This window comes from Sebastes umbrosus, chromosome 19 (genome assembly GCF_015220745.1).
Source record: "Sebastes umbrosus isolate fSebUmb1 chromosome 19, fSebUmb1.pri, whole genome shotgun sequence".
NCBI classification, from domain to species: domain Eukaryota; kingdom Metazoa; phylum Chordata; class Actinopteri; order Perciformes; family Sebastidae; genus Sebastes; species Sebastes umbrosus.
The window spans coordinates 23380859-23402125 of NC_051287.1; the positions used below are offsets into that span (position 1 = coordinate 23380859).

A 21267-nucleotide genomic window follows, 5' to 3' on the forward strand; every position below is an offset into this window, starting at 1 on the left:
CAGAAAAAACGATCGAGTCAATTGGGTTGCAATAAATTGCGAGCTGAGGCTGAGAGTGATGTCGCAGAATACTGTACTGTAGGTGAGTCGGGACAGGATTGTGCAGCTTTGGTGAAGAAATCTTATTACTTTCTAGTTGTAATAATAAAATGTTTAGAAATAGCATAAATAGAGCACACCTTGCAGTTCCCTTTTATCAAAAATGGGAACCATCACCCTGTTCTTCCAGTTCATAGGCACGTTCCCCAACACCACATGACTGTGCTGTATGAGGTGTATTAACTATGACTACCAAAACATACTGTATCTAGAGCCTTTAGAATTTCAGGGGAAAATCTCCACCACCCCCTGGCACCTCGCCAATGGGGCGCTTTTTTGCGAGATGGGTGAGACTTCCTCCGAATCCTCCAAGTCTGCCTACTCCACAGCGGGGAGTCAGTCAGGTTCAGGAGATACTCAAAGTCAAGGTCAGCAGTTCTCCTCTGCTGAAAAACAGCCTTTGGTGAGGCCCTGCCTCTTCTTTCTGAATTATGTCATGATTTGCCATAACCTCTATGAAGCCAACAAAAAGTCCTTCTCCAGGGCCTCGCCAAACTCTTTCCACACATTCACTTCTGAGACCACAGAAGCTGTAGTACCTCAGGCTTCCCAGAACCTGACCAATGATTAAGAGTCCCCCTGGGCTAATCGAGTCTAACACGAGAGTCTTTGGCTTGACTGCTTTCTTCACCAGACAGGATCTCCCGTTGCGGCCACAACTACAAGTGGCCGGCTTAAAAAACATAAATATATATATATAGGCTTTAATATAACTACAAAGTTGATCATGGATTTTTGAGAAAAAAGCATTCTTGTACAAGATCTAGCCCCTCTCACGCTGGCAACTCTGGAGAAGGAGGAAGTCCCGACCCCTATACGGGAGTTTCATTTTAGTTCTGTACCTAGCAGTGAACCAGGCGTCAGCACACTTAGACCCCAAACTGTGCTCCTATCAGACTGGCAATCAGACTGCCAATACTTATACCAGTATTGGGTACGATAATGTGCTCATTTACTCGTACTCGCAAAACGGCTCCGATACAACGGCACCGATACCACTTTATGGTGGCGTGCCCGACCCCGCTGGGCCGGGATACCACCTCAGCCGGCGCGTACCGGCCATCACTTTCATTGCGCCACAGGGTTTTGCTTGCACCCTCTGACTCGTGCGTGCCTTAGACTCCTTGGTCCGTGTTTCAAGACGGGTCGGGTGGGTTGCCGACATTGCCGCAGATCCCTAGCGCCTTTTACGTTGGCTGTGCCCCGATCTGGCGGCACGACATGGTTGGGACGCACTGAGGACAGTCCGCCCCGGTCGACAGTCGCACCGGGAGCAGGGGGCCATCCCCGGCGAGGAGAGAGGGCGCAGCGAGCCCTTTATCCACGGTGCGGCGAGGTCCGGCCGGGGGGCGCTGTAAAGTTGCGGCCGCGAGCCACTTTCGCCCCGAGCCTTTCCAAGCCGACCGAGAGCTGGCTGTTAACGAAGGTCTTTTGGCACAGAGAAGTACTCGTATCGGTACTCAATATCGGCTAGTACCCAAATGTAAGTACTTGTACTCGGTCTGAAAATAAGTGGTATCGGTGCAACCCTACTGGCAATGCACCAGATGTCCTAGATCTAAAATTGAAGGTGGTGGGGCACATGGTGTTCCCACGTTCCTTCTTCTGGCTGAGGCGGATTAGACCGCATGGGTACAGGTCTGGCCTCCAAGCATTTGCCTGAAAGTTCTCCAGGCTTGTCTAGCCCCCTCAACTGGGACCAACGTGCCTTGGTAGACCCAGCTCCACAACACAGCACACAGGGTCACACAAAACCCCCCACCACGATCAGAAGGAGCATCTAATACATTGTATATTGCTTCATTAATACACAAATCTGGAAACATATTTTCCTCATAAGTTTAATGCCCATTTTCTATGAATTTTGACACCCATTTAAATCTGGAAATAATTAGGAACTTTCCATTCTTCACAAGACATGTGCGGGAACCTTGAAGCTAAGCCTGCTTTAACTACAACACAACACAATTTATGACTCATGTTTATTCATACGGTGAAGAAATAAACAGCCGCAATAAATCTGTTATTTAATTGACTTGGGAAAACTTGGCAAAGGGTATCGGCAGACTTACTTGTAGAGACTGTCGGGTTCCAGGCACTTGAAGACCACTGAATATAGCACAGAGTGAGGATGGTCTCCAGTCCTCTTCCCGGCGACGACACAGGCAGAACCCAAACCGGAGAACAGATCGTCCACCAAGCTCAGAACTTCACCTGGTAGAGAGATGCAAATTGAAGGAAAAAGGGAAAAGAAGGGATGAATGAAGAAAGAGGGAAACAAAAAAGAAAATCTTACTTTCTTTGGAAATGTTATTTGTTTTACCATCTGTCATACATTTTGCCAAAAAAGGAGGAAAAAAAAGGCACTTATCTTTCAACATTATCTTTCATCTATTGTTCTTAGTTAAACAAAACAATACCACATGTTTTGGTTCCACCACATGTTTCAACACAGGAAAAACAATGGTGCACAGCATGAACTTAGTCATGAATGAATTTCTACATTTAGGAAAGCAGTTCTTTCCTTATCAATGATTGTGCCATTTGACTCTGGCGTTGTGAGTTTCACCTCTGCCCGGCCCGGAGGGAGCCATTTCGCCGGCACCGAGCTCGGGGCTAAATTAAATATGACTTTTTGCTGGCGGCGGTCCAAACACACTACATTACAGAACTGTAAGAAAACAGGATTTCTTTCCTTTATGGGCACATGGTACTGTTACAATGATATCTCTCTGAGCACCCTGGCGTCTCGCAAAACACTACTTCACAAGTTGTGAAATAGCTTTCATGTCAGCTTACGGGAAAAGGCGAGCGACGCACACTTGTTCATTTAGACACACACACGTACGCGATGCCAGTTTCCAGTGCTCATGGGGGTGATGGAAAAAAAAGAGGGGAGCTGTCAAAATAGTTTAAAAGCTCTCAAACGGTTGGATTCCAACTATTTCTACACGAGGTAAAGGGCAGCTTAGTTTTCGCTTATGATACACGGGCCAACTTATAAACACAGGGAGTAAGTCTGGCTGGTAGGGCACAAGGGGATGGTAAGAAAAGGTTGCAGAAGAGAGGAAAAAGAACTGCACGAATGAATGATTTGACCTTTTCACAGAAAGAGCTCTGTGTATAGGAGGTTTCCCCCCAAACACATTCTTGCACCGTTGCAGGGTTGGTCTTTCGAAGGTTTTTTAAACATGAATCTCAAATTGGATTCTTTTATTTTGTTGTTGGAACCTGCTCAGAGCTGCGAAAGAAGTATGCCTACATTTCCAATTTTAATGTTTTTGTCAAAATGTCAAAATCTCTCACGGAGTATGATGGTGTTTTATATTTCAACCTGGAATTCCCATTTGTTACCTTTTACTATAAACAACTTACATCAGCACAAACTTTGATACTTCATTTTTCAACTGTCTCAAACCCAAAGACCACCAGCATACCGTGTTTACATATGTTTAGCTAATCGTGGGACGAATTCTTACTCAAAGTGAAACCTATTTATTAAACAGACGGATTAACGGGAAATTAAGAAACCAGACATTTTACATAATGACCGCTCTGCAGGGCAAAATGAGGTCAATTAAATATTGGAACATATTAACAAAGTCCATATTGTTTTAGTATTGCTAAATTTAAACTTTAGCAATAGAGTGTTCCAATTACTGGGATTCAAACAACGCCCAGAATAGCAGTTTTGTTTGAGGAACTTTTCTAATTTCCAAACTGACAAAACCATGATGATGATTACCTTATTCTATCGTGCATGTATTGAATAGATATTTATCTTTTTCTCTGGTGTCATAGTTTGGAAAGCTATCATTAAAGAACAGAAACTCTCTTATTCAAATTTGTTAAATGGTATAGTAGGCTGACTGGTGAGTCACAGCTTGACCCAGGGGTCCCTGTACACCAGACAGTAACAGTGGATAACCGGTTCTATTTTAAAGGTCCTATATTGTAAAAAAGTGAGATTTTCATGTTTTTTTATTATAAAGCAGGCTTAAGTGCTATATAAATACTGTGAAAGTTTTGAAACGCTCAATCCACAGGGAGATACACACAGCCCGTATTCAGAAACTCTGCATTTGAAACAAGCTGTCAGGATTTCTGTCCATTTGTGATGTCACAAATATACAATATTTAGACCCTTTACACAGATATAAACGTAAACATTCTAAATGTGTCCCAGTTTATTCCCAAGGTGTAGAACAAAACGCTATAAAAACAGCTTTGTTCCAGCAGCCATCACTCAGATGAACAAGTTGTAGTAACATTGCACAGATGCTATAGAAGCAATGCTTATTTATTCATTCATATTTATTCATTTTATTTTAGTGGTTTTAGTGATTATCGGACTCTTTGGAGTATTTTTACCATGTTTGTCTGTTGTCAAGAAGGATGCCTCGTCTGTCACTGCAAACCAAATCTAGCTACGGGTACAAATAAAGTAACCTGAACCTGAAATGTTGATTGTCTTCTTTCTGACATCAGTTCTTATTGATTTAAATTGTTCTTCAGTGGTGCCATCTGCTTTATGTTAGCTATTAACGGGAGTGACAATGAAGATTTGCAAGGTTTGCAACTGGAACAGTATATATACTACCAACTTGCATAAGCAAATCAAATCTGTGAGAAACGTAATGCTGCCTCAATCTTGTGTTTTATCAACATAATGAGGGGGAAAATGTTTAATGAATGTATCTGCAAAGTTGCAAAATGTAAATTCTGAACATATCTGTTCAGACAAACACTTGTCTACAATTTAAGCTTGTAATGATGTTTATGCAACTCAAAGCACTTGATTAAGATTAGGGTAATATTGTGGTATTGGTTTAATACTGGAGCTGTTGCCCCCACAACCCGACCCCGGATAAGCGGTTGAAGATGGATGGATGGTTTAATATAAAATATTTAAAGTATGCAGACTTAAAGCATACTTCGTTTACTTTTTAGATATTTAACCAAAACCACAATTTTACCCCTAATTAGGGATGCACCGATACAACTTTTTTTCAGACCGAGTACGAGTACAAGTACTTACATTTGGGTACTCGCCGATACCGAGTACCGATACGAGTACTTCTCTGTATCAAAAGAGCCTCGTTAACAGCCAGCTGGAGGGTGTGAGCAACACAAAAACAAGCTGGGGAGTCCTGCATACGAGGCGGTGCGCCGCAACCGGCTCTAGGTCGGCTTGGAAAGGCTCGGGGTGAAGGTGGCTCGCGGCCGCAGCTTTACAGCGCTCCCCCCCGGACCTTGCCGCACCATGATGGGGCTCCCTGCTCCCGGTGCAACTGTCGACCGGGGCGGACTGTCCTCAGTGCGCCCCAGCCACGTCGTGCTGCGGCCCATGTAAAAGGTGCCAGGGGTCTGTGGCGTTGTCGGCAACCCACTCGACCCGTTCTGAAACACGGACCAAGGATGCACCACGGTAGCACCACCGGCCCGTCTCGCCCGTCGGGGAGGTGGAGCGTGAGTACCCGAAAGATGGTGACGAGAGGTTAACGTTGCGCCGCTGTAAAGTGGTAACGGTTCCGTTGTATCGGAGCCGTTTTGCGAGTACGAGTACATGAGCACAGTATCGGGCCCGATACTGGTATCGGTGCATCCCTACCCCTAACATTAACAAAAGTATTTTGTTGGCCTAAACCTGACCTCGCACACAACTCAGGACATGAAACCGAGTCTCCAGTGTCAACGTCCTGCACTTTGTGTGCCTTGTATAAAGTGCAGTGTACAACAGCCATCTGGACTTTTTCTCTTAACTTTCATATTGATGTTCACTTGTCTGGAAAGTGTGCTGCCAAGGTAAGCAAGTTTCTCAATTGACTATAATGCAAGGCATCACAGCTTCAAGGGTTTTGCTGAAGAAGGTTGATGAATAACTTCTGTCTTCTTTTGTAATGATAATAAAAGTTAAGACCAAAATCATACATGCTCTGGAGATCAATAATAGCCCGAGGGCACAATCATCTGCAAAGAGGAGGATCACACGCAACAGTTTCTCTCTGACTTTGGCCGGCTTGTTGTTGAGCTTTCCATCCGTCCTCTGCTCTGCCACAGGTGTGGATAGCATCATAGAAGACTATTATACATATTTTACAAATAACCTTAAATATTCTTTTTCATTTTTATTCTATCATACTCATTTGTTTTGGCTTTGTAAGACCGATAAAATAATCTATAAATAAGTTTGCACCTAATCATTGACTTTTATGCTTAAGGACACAGAATTATATAAAAATCCCACATGAAAAATGAAATGCAGAAAATGAGCTGAATTGAAGGTGAAGGGTGGATTTATTTCAAAAGTTGATATTGGATCCAGTGTTTGCCATCAGGTTTTATTGTCCAAGAGCTGCACGCACGGGCTCCTGACACTCAATACAGCTACACTTAACTGAAAACTGTTTATGTGTGATAAAATTCATGATACTGTAACAGTATCTTAAAGCTTATAACTGGTACTGTGCCAGGGCAACCTGCAAAAGCTCCACTTTTTTATGCGGTTAGTGCCAGCTTCACTGACCAAACTTTTGTGATATGTTCACTACCCTGATGAGTTTTCTTAAATATTTGGTTCGACGATAAATTATCGCGAGCAGACAACTTAATCTTTTTGCAGAAATAATTGGTAATGTTCTATTTAAGATGGACTGTTGACCTGTTTCGGCCTGCGTTCATTCTGCCTTTCAAGTTTATCCCCCCACCTTTTATTGCAAGCAAGTACGTGAGGAATGCCAATCGAATGCCAGATTTCTGCCACTTCACAAAGGATAAAAGTAGAAAGAGGCCGCTCCAAATACAACCGTGGACAAAAACGGAGTAAAAAAGACGGACGCAACGAGGCAAAAAAAAAAGTCAAGAGAGAAAGAGACAAACGATGAGAAGGGGAAAGGAAAAAGGATAGTGAGTCCTCTGATGTTTTATGATTTTTGGATGTGGTCACGGAGAGGAATGATGTCAATGGATGTTTTGATAATCAGAATAAATCAGGGAGCTGATGCGTGACTACAGTACAGGTCAGAAGCAACCACTTGTGACTCATGTTTTAGTAGCGGCGAGTTGATGTATGCGATTAGAACATAATCCTGACTTGCGCAAATCAAATGGCAGACACACTGACGTGAGAGTGTGCTCACCAATGGCTACCCTTTCATGGCTGGGTCGCAACTTTCTCTCCTACGGCCCCATTGAAAATGTAGCCCGTATATAAATGCAAAAAACACGCAGAACATTGCACACGCTTCCCCGAGGCCTTTAGACAATAACAACAAAAAAAGGAGGCAAAAGAACCGCCCAACGACAGTAGGGAAAGAGAAATTGTACAGCAAGCTGAGTTCTGCTGCTGCTTTCTGCACACGTGGCTATAGCTCAAAGGGAAACTGTATTCAAATGTGTTCAGATAGATGTGGCATACCTACAACAGGTGACTTCCTTTCCTTCTTTCATGTGACCTATTTACAGAGCCCCATTGTGCCAAGGCTTGGCATAATGTCAGAAGTGATAAGTGACTAAGAAGAGAAGAGATATGTCTGGAAAGAGGCAGTGATTTGATGAAGCGCAATGGAAAACAAGAAAGTTGCGAATGCGAGATGCTGAATTTAGACAACCTAACTTCAACTACCCAACTCAGACGAAGATGTTTTCTGTTGTGACTAGAGTTTAATATATATGTTTTTATGGGCTGTCAATCGATTAAAATATATAATTACAATTAATCACATGATTATCCATGATTAATCGCGATTAATCATATTTTTTGATCTGTTCAAAATGTACATTAAAAGGAGATTCATCAAGAATTTAATACTCTTATCAACATGATAGTGGGCAAACATGCTGCAAATGTATGTATATATTTATTATTGGAAATCAATTAACAACACAAAACAATGAGAATTTTTGTCTAGAAACCCTCACAGGTACTGCATTTAGCATAAAACCTATGCTCAAATCATATCATGGCAACCTGCAGCCAAACAGGCAACAACAGCTTTCAGTGTGTCAGTGTGCTGACTTGACTATGACTTGCCCCAAAACTGCATGTGATTATCATAAAGTGGGCATGTCTGTAAAAGGGGAGATTCGTGGGTACCCATAGAACCCATTTTCATTCACATATCTTGAGGTCAGAGGTCAAGGGACCCCTTTGAAAATGGACAGGACGGTTTTTCCTCGCCAAACTTTAGGCTATGTTTGGAGTGGTATTTAACTTTGACAGCCCTAATTTGTTAGCTAAAATTTCTATTTATTTAAAGCTTCAGTAGGCAACACATTTTTGGCATCATTGGGCAAAAATTCCATAATAACCTTTCAGCATATTTAAATTCAAGTGTTCTGAGAAATAACTAGACTTCTGCACCTCCTCATGGCTCTGTTTTCAGGCTTTAGAAAATCTAGCCTGTGACGAAAGACTTTGACCAATCACAGGTCATTTCAGAGAGAGAGAGAGCGTTCCTATTGGCTGTGCTCTGGCTCGTGGGCAGTGCTTTGTACTTTCTCAACTTATGGTTGCCGGGTCACAAACTTTCTCATTTTACAGCTAAACAGTACACCACAAGATGTTTCTGAAAACATCTGAGGAGAGGAATAGGCATTACAGAAACAGAATATTGATTCATATTTGATCAGCGCTGCCTAGTTTGACCATTTGGTCGGAGTGATTGCCTCGTGGTTCTCATAGACGGCAAGCTCCAGCTCGGCTCTGACTGGTTGTTTTCCTGTCTGTGGAATCTTGCAGATGCCATTAGGAGCACCGGAGGACACCGGAGGACACCAGAGGACACCAGAGGACACAGGAGGACATGGCACAGGGCACATGATTTTTTTTCAGATTACCGGTCTCCCTTACCCCTCCTGTCAGAATATAGTGACCGTTTAATAAAAAATAACTTTTATATTTATTATTTATATTATTTATATTTGCTCCATTTCTACCCACTGCAGCTTTAACCCATAACTTATGACCCTGCATGTGACAAAGACGAGATAATAACAACTTCAGTTACTGAGTCTCTATTTGCATCTTTCCAAAATATCCCCTCGTGGTCAAAAGTCCACAACACAAAGCACTGATTATGCCATTATAATGTGTTGATCATAGTGTTTATATTGTAGCTAATTTGCAACACCGTTCTATAACAGTTTGGGTCCAAAACAAACACTTAAAATAAACTTGCCATGACAATATCAATGTGTACTACTAACAGAGTTCGAAAGATGTTAATGTCTCCCATAGTCCTAAATAGAGAGGCGCATTATAGGCTTATAGCTTAGTTTAGCAATATGAGGCAACGTGTCATAATTGGACATTACGCGTACGGTGTGAATAGACCACTTATGTCACTGACAGCACGAGGAAGTGCTTAAAGCAACTTTGATCCATCTGGAAGACTTAACAAAAGTCAAATGTCTTCGGTTTGCTCTCGAGCGGCACACTGTATAATTATCAATTTAAGGACTCAGCAGGAGAACACAGTGTGTTTGAGTTCTTTTAACAATCATATATACCCTTACCTAGCAAACTCTACCGCACATTCCATGGGTCAATCCTTCTTTAAACAGAGCCATCTGAAAGCTATAAACTGTTATGCAATTACATAAATAGAACAGTACACAGGCTTAGTGGGGGCACACACTGTACCATCATGTGCACACAGTTAAGAGACTGATATTGGCCTTTTTCTATGTCTAATGTGTAAGAAGCAAGTAATGAAAATTAAATAATGAAACATTCTAAATAGAAAATAGGACACTTATTTCACAAGGAATGATGTAAAATGGCATTATATGAAAAAAAAAAACATGCACATTTGCATTACATACAAGGAAATAACAGCAGTTTCTATGTGAAATGCAGCATAAGTAACTTTATGAGATAGTCAAATCAATGGCCCTGCCCTCTCTCACTACTGATTTAAGAGACATCAAATACAAGGTGACCTCCCAACTGCAAACCGATCCTACAGGAGAACACAGACAGACGATGCTGGCACCTTTAGAGTGGTGAATGGCATAAATACTGTTCACTGCATGTAACCATTACCCAGCAAAGCAAGCCTTCTTTTTTGTCAAGAAGAAGCTGTCAAGCTAGAAGACAGATTTTAGTTTTTGCAGAAACTTGAAGGGATAGGTCGGGTGTTTTGAAGTGGGGTTGTATGAGGTTCTTATCCATAGTAGGTGTTAGGGATGTCTATTTCTCGGTCCTGGGGGTTACGCAGACCGTCATCTATACTGTAAGTAATATACCTAATATGGATAAGTACCTCATGCAACACCACTTCAAAACACTCCGAACTATCCCTTTTACATACAAAAGTCCAATAATTCATTTTCAAAGATTTGGACTGAACTAAAACAATGTGTTAATCTTTTAAAACTTGGCTTTAAGCTTTGAACATGTGGCAGCGGTCTCACTCTATATCTGTCCCAATCGAGCCGCTGCTTGATTCAAAGTGAAGAAAGAGGAAATTCCAAGCAACACTTGCTGTATAACAGTTAATGAACCTGCAGCACATGTTCTTATAAACCCTGACAGACAATATGCTTAAACACAATGAACTAACTAATAAATCTTTATTTATTGGACACTCGCTGCCTCGAAATATATCCCTGGATTTGGTGAAGCCCTGCTTCTACTACAGTCTTCTGTTTGAGAGAGTACAAAGTTACCCGCTTTCATTCAGTATCACAGGAAAGGAGAGGTGAGGAAGAGGGGTGCTGTGTGTGTGTGTGTATAAGAGAGAGTGGAGACTATGGGGTGAGGAAATGACACGGTGTGATGAATTGAACGTGGAGTGTTCACACATGCAAAATGGTGGTATGACTCAACTGCTAAACTGGAAGTGTTTTTTACAAGCCGCTGGCACACATGTATAGCTACGTCTGTGGAAGTTTGCTAATTTCTACCGAGGACCTTCAATCATCTGCTCGCCTCCAAGGTGGTAGCTTTTAAGTGCTCGCATACCAATCTAGAATTAGCTAATAATACTCAAAATCCATTAACTCCAGAATAAGATATCACAAACCCACCCAAGAAGCAGCATTAATGGTTCTACCCTTCTGAGGGGTTCCTCAAGGGGTAGGCCTGTGGTCCGTCAACATTTCTGTCAATACCAAAAGCCAAAACAGCACACAGCTGGCAAAAATTAAGGCCCCCGAAAATTCTATTACGGTAAAAGCCATTTTGCGTGTTCTCCAGCTTACATGGCGATTAAAACCTCATGGTAAATGCCAGGTGACCTTTTTAGTAAGCAGAAAGGGGGAACAAATAATAGCAAATCATGGGAACACGACGAGACGAGGCTGACGGACAGAGAACCGCTCGGATTCAAACACACACAGGCCTCGTAACTATGATGTCGTTGCAAACAAGTCAAGTCAAGTTTATTTGTACGGACCCGATATCATATGTCTCGTGGGCTTTGCGGTCACACAACAGCAACAGTCCCTGACCCAGACTCACCCAAACTCTCTAAGAAGACAAGGAAAACCCCTCTCAAAAAGCTTGGCACATAATAAAACACACAAAAAAAAAAGGAGGAGGTGGGCACGGGGTGGGGAAATTCAAAGAGAGCTCCTTCCTCTGTGGGCAGCATGGGGTGAATAGTAGCCGTAGGCGGGGTAGGGGCGATAACAAAGAGTGAACAGAAAGTTGCAACAGTATTGAATTGAATCATAAGAGTGGGAATATAACGCATGCATACCAACACAGTCTCCTACAAAAATTGCCTTCCCATACAACTAAACTGCAGTTACGTTTTGAGGGAAACATATTTTCTCCCGGATTACGGTCGAAATCGCAAACACGTGATTGACGTTGTAAATTGAAACGCAACAAAAACGCGACAAAACTACTTTGTTAGGTTCAGTAAAAATGAGGGCTGTAAATCGATTAAAATATTTAATCATGATTAATCACATGATTGTATATAGTTAATGTGATTTATTGCAAATTAATTGCACTTTTTTTTGTTGTTGTTCAAAATGTACCTTAAAAGGGGAATTTGTCAAGTATTAAAACTCTAAATAAATACTCTTATCAACATGTGAGTGGGCAAATATGCATGCTTTAGGTCAGTGGAGGCTGGTCCATATATGAGGCAGAGGAGGTTGCTCCTCCTCTATTTTTGAGAGGCAAGAGGGAGATCAAAATATGAAAATAAAGAGTAATCGGTTGAAATTAACCATTACCAAATCTCATTATCTTTTATAAAATATTTTTTCTTTCTTCTTTGGGAAAAAATCCGTTATTCAAATCGTGATTAAAATGCTTCAACAGTGACACCTGCAGGGCAGCCTGTGTCACCGTCCTCCCCTTAGGGCGGGACATCTCCCATCAATTCAATGCATTTCATTTTTTAACGTGTTTTGGCCAATCATAGATAACCAATCAACAACCAGCAGAATACAAGATTGACAGCGTGTTTGATCCAATGATGATTTCCAAATGTCAGTAATGTCTAATAAATATGAATTATAACGTGCAAATTGTGAACTACTTTTAAACACATAACAAAACAAATCCTGTTTATTTAGGACTTTTTTACTGAGCTGTAGCTAGCTACCAGTGTTAGCCAACGCAACAGTTAGCTCGTTGTAGCAGCCCTGAAGGACCCGGTGCAGCAGTCTGTCGCCCCATACTGGGATCCAGTCCCGGTGTGCAGCAGCACGTCGGACCGCTGTGCGTCAACGTAATTCCGCCGTGGGGTCAATCCCGCTGAGCTATAGGGCCAAAGCCGCCTGGGGCGTGCGACGGCTGCAGGAGTCGCACCCCGCCTGGTGTATGCAACAGACTGCGCTTCTAGTGACACATTACAAACACTCTTGAGGCTGCAGTGGTTGATTTTTAGGAAATCTTGTACACCATGATTTTACTACTTATTTTATTTTAAAATTTTACATAAGAAAGTAGAGATAAGTAACCTAGGCAACTAGGAATAATAATAATAATCATTTACATAACAAAGTGCTTTCCAGATTAAAAGATTTACAAAATAAAAATTTTAAATCTGAATCCCATGTAAGCCCCCTCCCCACCCCATATGACATATAAAAATTAGGAACATGAGAACACATACTGTATATCAAGCAGCACTGAGCCCATACATAAAATGGAGGCACAAGTGCAAATTAAGAGAAATAGCTAAATAAAATGACATGACACCGTTGTTACGTTATTTAAAGGGGACATATCATGCTCATTTTCAGGTTCATGTTTGTATTTGGGGTTTTTACTAGAACATATTTACATGCTTTCATGTTCAAAAAACACATTATTTTTCTCATACAGTCTGTCTGAATATACCTGTATTCACCCTCTGTCTGAAACACTCCGTTTTAGCGTATTTCAACGGAATGGCAACGGAATTGCGTTGCTAGGAAACAGCTTGGGTCCATGTTTACATCCTGTCAGCTGATGTCATTCACATACACTGCAACAGGAAATTAACTGGCACACATTTAGTATGTTTACGTTTAAAACTGTGTAATGGTCTAAATATTGTAGATTTGTGACATCACAAATGGACAAAAATCCTAACAGTTTCTGAATACGGGCTGTATGTATTTCTCCATGGATTGAGTGTCTTGATACTTTCACAGTATTTATATATAACTTAAACCTGCTTTATAATATAAAAGACATGAAAATCTCACTTTTTACAATATGGGACCTTTAAGTTAGGGACATAAATCAAAACAAGTCAACTTTGACTTTTGGTCACGAGCAGCGGCCTCCTGAGTGAAAGTCCCATGTTTGTTTGACCCATCCATCCACCCCGACCTCCTCCTACGCGGACTTCCACGGGACTACGATTAGAAACATATTTGTAATACGTCAAAAAGAAATGTAATATGGGAGAAAATACGTTTCCCCTCGAAACATAATTGACAACGCAGTTTTATTGTCTGGGAACGGAATTTTTAGGAGACCAGGCTGTGCGTACACAATGAACATAAACACCTTCAACTTATTGGTCCTTCTGTGGCAGGATGTGGAGACAGGTGTGTACATGGTGGAATTTTGTCTGATGTTGGAAGCCAGACTTGCTATACTGTTATCCCCGACATACCTTTTCAATTACACCCCTGAATTCAGGCACAGTGTAATTGCCTTAGCCATTAGCTGTGTGTGTGTGTGTGTCAGTGTGTTAGAGAGAGAGTGTACATATAAATCCTCGAGGTCAGTCGGTTCACACATTAGGACTTTTTTCTGCCCAAAGACGAAATTTGAGGGGAAAGTGGCTGAAGAAAAAACACTGTAGTAACTGTTCTTTCACTTTCTTAGATTTACAGATACAGATATGAATGTATCTACATTTCTGTACAGTGAATGAATGCGGTAATGTAATTGTTCTATAATGTACAGTATGTGCAAATTACAGCCGTCAGTGGATTTAAAACATATAACGTATTATTGTTTTTTTGAGATAATTAACTTTCCCTGTCCTTTTCCACAATTGGTAACTTTCATTCATATTTTAAATTGTTTGCCAGTAGACAATCAAACATTTAAAAAAACTTCTGCAATGTAAAATATTAGTTTGTTTTAATAAAATAAAACACAATATTTCAAGGTATTTTGTGCATTATATTTCTATCCTACCAGCTCAAATTCATTTCATTAAAAAAAAAAGTTTTACGTTTGATCTGATATTAAATCTTGGTGGTAAATAATTCATATTGTTTTATGTTCACAAGTCATGTAGAGTTCAGTGCCTCAGAAAAAACATTTTTTATACAAATTTTTCTTGTTTCTTGTGCCAGTACATACAATAACTGCATATAATAACACATAATGAAAAATAACATCTGGCAGATTACTAATTTCCAAAAATTGGGCACAATCAGTAGCACAAACCTGGGCATGTGTTTTTTACAATCTCATGAAAATGTAAATAATGTAAGAAGTTCACTTATTGTGATAATAAAGTCAAATCTGAAGCACTGCATATCCAGAGTGTACACTACGTGCTGGTCTAACATGTGTTTTTTCTGTTCATTCTCTCGTTCTTTTTCTCAAATTACATTTCTGTTTGTCCTTAAACTACCTTCTTTCTCCCCTCTGTTTTACGATGTCTCTCTCTCTACAGTATGTCGACCTATTATCAGCCCAGACAATTGAACAGTCGACTCTTTTTAAACAAACAAAACGCAAGCTTTACATTAACAAACAAATCACACGCTTTATATTTCCGGTGGGCTGCCAAACCTGCTAGGGGCCTCTTCTGTTAAACTGTCAGCACTCAATGCTCCACTCCCCACACTGAGCCTCACCTTCTTCTCTCTCTCTCACACTCACACACACACACACACACACGGTAGACATTACACAGGTACACACACAAACTGTCACATGAAACCTAATGTCACACAATACCACCTATGGCAAGACATTCAAGGTAAAATAAAGAAAAAAAGTGTGGGAGGGGATTGCGATTGAGTTGTGGGGATTTACTAACGTCATCCGAGGCAGATATTTAGAGGTAGGAACAAAGCACTGTGGGAAATAGATTCCTCCAAGCTGGTTGAGTTGTGCATAATTGTCCAAGTTTTTCTAATCAGGTAGAGGGACATCCCTTTGGACAACCCTGCTGAGGCATTGTGCTGGCAGAAAGATACATCATTTATTTATGAAAACCATTTTCTTTCATGGTTTGAGAGAGAGAAGGCTAAAATAGATTGGAATGAGCTTATACTGTGATGCAGAATCATGAATCAAAGTGCATTCTGAATTGCCCTTATGCAGACATAAACTCAATTCGAACTGTCCTTGTGCCATTTCAATGTAAGTGTAGTACACATTGCAGTAATATTGCTGGTTGTTATATATGCGGAAATGAATAAATATCACAAATAAATTCATGACAAAACAACTGGGGGTGCAAAGAGAATAAAAGTCAAAGCCTTGAGAAAAGATATTGGACATATGTTTTCTTGCACATTTTGCTATCCTAACCACTGCTCAGAACAATGGCTTGTTTCACTTGACTGAAAGGTACATCTGCATAACCACAGAACAAGGCAGCCCCACTACTTGTTCTCTGATTCCGTGTCCCAGAAGTAGCATGTCCATGAACAAGACAGAGTCTGTAGTCATGCTAGCGGTACTGTGCCGTTATACTTAGGCACAGTGATGCTTTGAGCGCAAAGCTAAAATTGGTTTGCTAACATGCGCACAGTGACAATGCTAACAACGACACTGAAGTGACAATGCTGATGTTTAGCAGGCATAATGTGTGCCATATCCACCATTTTAGTGTAGCGTGTTAGCATGCTAACATTTGCTAATTAGCACGGAGCAATGTTGTAGGGAATGGCATTAGTTTTGTAGGTATTTCGTACATAATGTATTAGACCAGGGGTCAGCAACCTTTACTATCAAAAGAGCCATTTTAGGCAAAAAAAAAATAATCTGTCTGGAGCCGCAAAACATTTGAGCCTTGTGATGAAGGTAACACAGCTTATAGTTAGATTTCCAGAATAAAGATTTCCAGAATAAAGTCATAATATTACGAGAAAAAAGCTGTACCATTACGAGAATGAAGTCATAACTTTACGAGAAAAAAAGTTGTAATATTACGAGAATACAGTCATAACTTTAAGAGAAAAAAGTTGTAATATAACAAGAATAAAGTCATAACTTTAGGAGAAAAAAAGTCGTAATATTATGAGTATAAAGTCATAACTTTACGAGACAAAAAAGTCGGAATATAACGAGAATAAAGTCATAACTTTACGAGAAAATAGTCGTAATATGAGAATAAAGTCATAACTTTACGAGAAAAAAAGTCATAATATAACGAGAATAAAGTCATAACTTTACAAGAAAAAAGTCGTACTATAACGAGATTAAAGTCATAACTTTGAGAGAAAATAAAGTCGACAGGGAGCCACTGGAGAGGGGCTAAAGAGCTGCATGTGGTTCCGGAGCCGCAGGTTGCTGACCCCTGTATTAGACAAATACAAAAATTGACATGTTGACGAATCTAGATGAAATGTTCACCAAGGTTGTTACAAGTCATCTAGATGGCAACATGAATGTCTGTACAAATTATCATGGCAATCCATCCATTATTTGTCCAGATACAGTATATAATTTAAAGCCACATAATGTCAGTGCCATAGAGGAAATGTCAGGGGATCATCAAAGTTATCAGGATTAATTGTCTGGGAACCATGAATGTCTGTACAATACAACATTTTGTGCCAATCCATCTAGTAAATATGTCACTTGATTAGTGAAAACCTTGACTTGCTGGTGGCGCTAGAGGAAAAGTCAGGGGATCAACAGTCATTAAGATTCATCCTCTGGGCACCACAGATATCTGTACCAAATTTCATGGCAATCCATCCAATAGTTGTTGAGATATTTCAGTCTGGTTCCCCAACATATTGGCAACCATGTATCATTTTATTGGAACCATTGCCAATTAAAATAGCTGATGCATGCAGTTTTAAAATGTTGCTTTTCCAAAGTGAATTAACATTGCAGCACTGTCTTTTACTAATGTATTCAACAAAAGTTTTACAACATTTACTGACTGTATTGACTGATGAGATTGCATACTGTCGTTAAGCACTATATTGTAAGTAATACAATGGACAGTTCAGTGGAACTCTTACATCTTGATACCGCATTCATTTGCAAAAGTAATAAGAGTATATGTACGTCAGAGGCTTACAGTTATCTGAAATTAATCAACTTCCCTCCAGCTAATAATAATAATTGAGTTTTCATCCAGGCCGTGTTATAATCAAAGATAAGAAGTGATATTTGAAGCTAAAGTAGCATATGGGTCTGACTGAAAACACAGTTCAGTACATGTAATAGCAAAAAAATGATTAATTATTTGATCATCCCATAGGACAAATTTTATGTTTAATCAGCCCGTCAATCAGTACTGTAATATTTCTGCAGCTCTCTGGATTGATGATATTACAGGAATAAGGTCAATTGAGGTCATAGCTGAACAACAATAACCATGAATGGCAAATCCGCGGTTCCTCATTGATAGTCAAACGGGAAGTCGTATCATGCAGGCAAGTCTTAATTTTGTCCTCATCAAATATAAATGAATTGAACAAATGAACAATTCTCCACATTCAACAGCCCCATCTTACTTCAGCTAGTGTTGATATTCGGCAGCAACACGGTCAATGCCGTGCCTGTTCGTCAGAACTTCACCGGCTCTGAGAACCCGAGAATGACATGCTGTTTGACAACGGGCTGCCTCTGCCCTCTCCGCATAGCAAGAAATTGCGTCAGGTGTGGTGGTTCGTCACGGACTAATGGCCCCTTGGGTCCATGTCTACCATTTTTTGATGTGACCCGTGTGTGGTCTGTTTTTACTGCCCCTGGCTCCTTTTACTGTGGCTCTGTCTCCCCCAGAGTCTGTACTTAGCACTAAGAATAGACCTGTGGGTGATGACAGGCTGTTGGCTTGTGTCTTACTGTGATGCTGCGCTGTATTGACTGGTTGATGTGCACTGCCATCCTCCACCTGCTGTACCGCAAGACTGGTGGGCTCTGATGGCTTCAGCTGGCTCCGATGGCTTCAGCCGGGTGAACAATTGTTGCTCGTCTCTTACACCGAGACCAGCTGGGTGCCAGCTAACTTGCCCAGTATACCGGCTATAAAATATAGTATGTGTTGTGTGGTGGTCACTCTGGGTGATTTCTCTGTGCAATGACAGTCAGTCAGGTTTGTAAGCGGGAGTGCGTTGAATTTTTTCCCCTCACAGTTGGAAAGCATTATGTAAAATAAAAGAGTGGTTATACATTATAACTCTAGTTCTATGGCTACAGGTGGAGCTCCCATAGAACTCAGTTCTCATGGTCCATTTGCCCATGATAAAAGGCTTTCTCCCGATATAGTTTATATAAACTTAAAAGGGACTGTTTGTAACTTCTTACATGTATAAATCATTGCGGGTCGGTGTCCCATGCGCGCTCGCTTGTGGCTACGCTGCTCAGACAAGACTCCAACACAAACTACACGGAAGCACCAAAACCACAAAGTTCTATCTAGCGAAGCCCATCTTGCAAAACAGTGTTGGCCGTATTTGGAGGATGAGGGGGAGACCGTAGCTTTGGTCTCCAGGGCCGGAGTCTCTGCTGTACTCTGCTCCTCTGCCTGTCTGCCTGCCTTCCCTCACACACTGCGCGCGCGTTCTTGCTATTTCGCTCCACTCTTACTTGCATGCGCGCACACTACACACTGCAGAAGAGTTAGTTTAGCTCTGAGAATATCTAGTAAATGTAAAGTGGACGTTTGTCCAGAAATAAATGCTGCAGCTCCTCCAGACCAACAGAGGTTTCCCGTGTCTTGTGAAGTGACGGGGCTCCGCAGCGAGAAACGTTATCGTCTCCGACCAAAACTCCGGTGTCTCCCCTGTTCCCTCCGGCTGCGGTCGGGAGGCTGAGGCAGGAAAAGCCAACACTAGGATCAACATTGATTCATGGAGAGACCTTCGTCTGGTCAGCTAACATTACTGCCAAGCAGGTGAAATATAGGGATATTGTGGTTTTAGCTGACGTGTGTCGCCTAGCTGTTTTGAGTGATGCTCGTTCATGTCTATGTAGAGCGAGCACAAGCGCGAGCCCGACGCTGACTTTCATTGACTTATCGGCCACAGGTGTCGCTGTTAACAAGCATTTCTGATTCTTACAAACAGTCCCTTTAAAAAACTTTTAAAAAATAAATAAATAACTTGAACTTTATTAGATTCATCATATAGATACAGGTACATACTGTACATGAAATTTGACCTATGCATTTAACCCATCCTTAGGAGCAGTGGGCTGCTGTAAAGCACTCGGGGAGCGATCTTGGGTTTAATGTCTTGTTCAAGGACGATTCGACACGCAGACAGTATAGGAGCGGGGATTGAGCCGCCAACCTTGTAGTTATAGGACAACCACTCTACCCACTGAGCCACAGCCATCACGTTGGCCGCCAGACTGGCCGCTCCTCATTTGCATTAAGTCGAGATCTAGGCTAATTTATGCAAATCAGGGGCGTTCAGTGCAGCTTTCCGCCTCTGGAAACTTCCGAAAAACTTTTAAACTAACCGTTGTCGATCTAACATTAAGACAGATTCAGCAACTGCATGGCTTATTTCTTGCCTCAAATGTTTTCAGAAACATAATTTGGTGAACTCTTTTCGAAATATACGAGAAAAAAAGTTCCCAAACAAGCTGCGATGTTGGTTCCAGTTTGAAAGCTGTTGGTTCTGTTTTTTGTGCATTGCAATAAATCTATGCACGGTTGTTGGTCCTTTCCTGTTTATTAATGCAGAGAAATATTTATTTGTACCACTTTAAATGGTTGCAATGCCCTGAATTGCAACGTGAGAGTAATCAATCCCAATTTAATGCTTAAATGCATTTAAATCGATTTTTAGCCAGCACCACAATCAACAAAGATCAAGTCCAGACCACCATGAGTTGTGCCAATGTTTCGTAATACACAAAGATCTCATCATTATCCTCATGACTGATAGAGACAAAATGCCCCCATAACACACTATGACGGATGAAAAAGGAAGGCACTGAGGGGCAGCATCCTCATCTTGTCTTAATTACAACCCCGGCACACATCCATCAATGTGAATTAGAGGTTCCATGAGCACACATTAAGTGTCCATATACCTACATAAGGGACACAGAGGGAGTGTTATGGTCACTGAGAGATGGAGAGATGAAAAAAATGAAACCAGGAAAGTCTAGACCTATGGCGAAAAGAGAGAGAGAGACTAATAATGTGTGTGTGAAGAGGCAAAAACGGGAAAGGAAGCAAAAAGGGAAAGGGAATGCAGAAAGCCCTTGGCCCCCTGCCTGCAATCTGCAATCTGCTGATGGCGAGGCTCGTGACGAGGAGGTGCACAGCGTCCATTTTTAGCGATGAGGTCATCTTTAATTAACAAAACAAAGAGAGTCAGCTGTGTCACTCCAATCTGTTATCTGCACCCATGCTCAAGGACACCGTTTATCTCCATATAATTCAATCTCTTTGAATGAGGGCTTATCGACGCATTGGGGGGGCATTCTTGGTCTCGACCAACAATGGAGCTGTTACATAAACAGGGGTGGGGGATACCGCTGATCGGCAGAAGAAAAAGGGGGGAGGGGACATGAGGATAGTGGAGAGGTATGTGATAGAAGAG

The 21267-nt window shown here is 41.3% G+C and overlaps 1 protein-coding gene across 2 annotated transcripts in view; it reads right to left on the minus strand.

Annotated features, from left to right (window-relative positions):
* Nucleotides 1-21267, minus strand: part of LOC119478316 (astrotactin-2-like) — a 624157-nt gene that overhangs the window by 18042 nt on the left and 584848 nt on the right. For both annotated transcript variants that reach the window (XM_037752984.1, XM_037752983.1), the window contains exon 20: nt 2172-2313. In XM_037752984.1, the coding sequence (XP_037608912.1) occupies nt 2172-2313 (142 nt within the window). The remainder of the gene's footprint in view (nt 1-2171; nt 2314-21267) is intronic.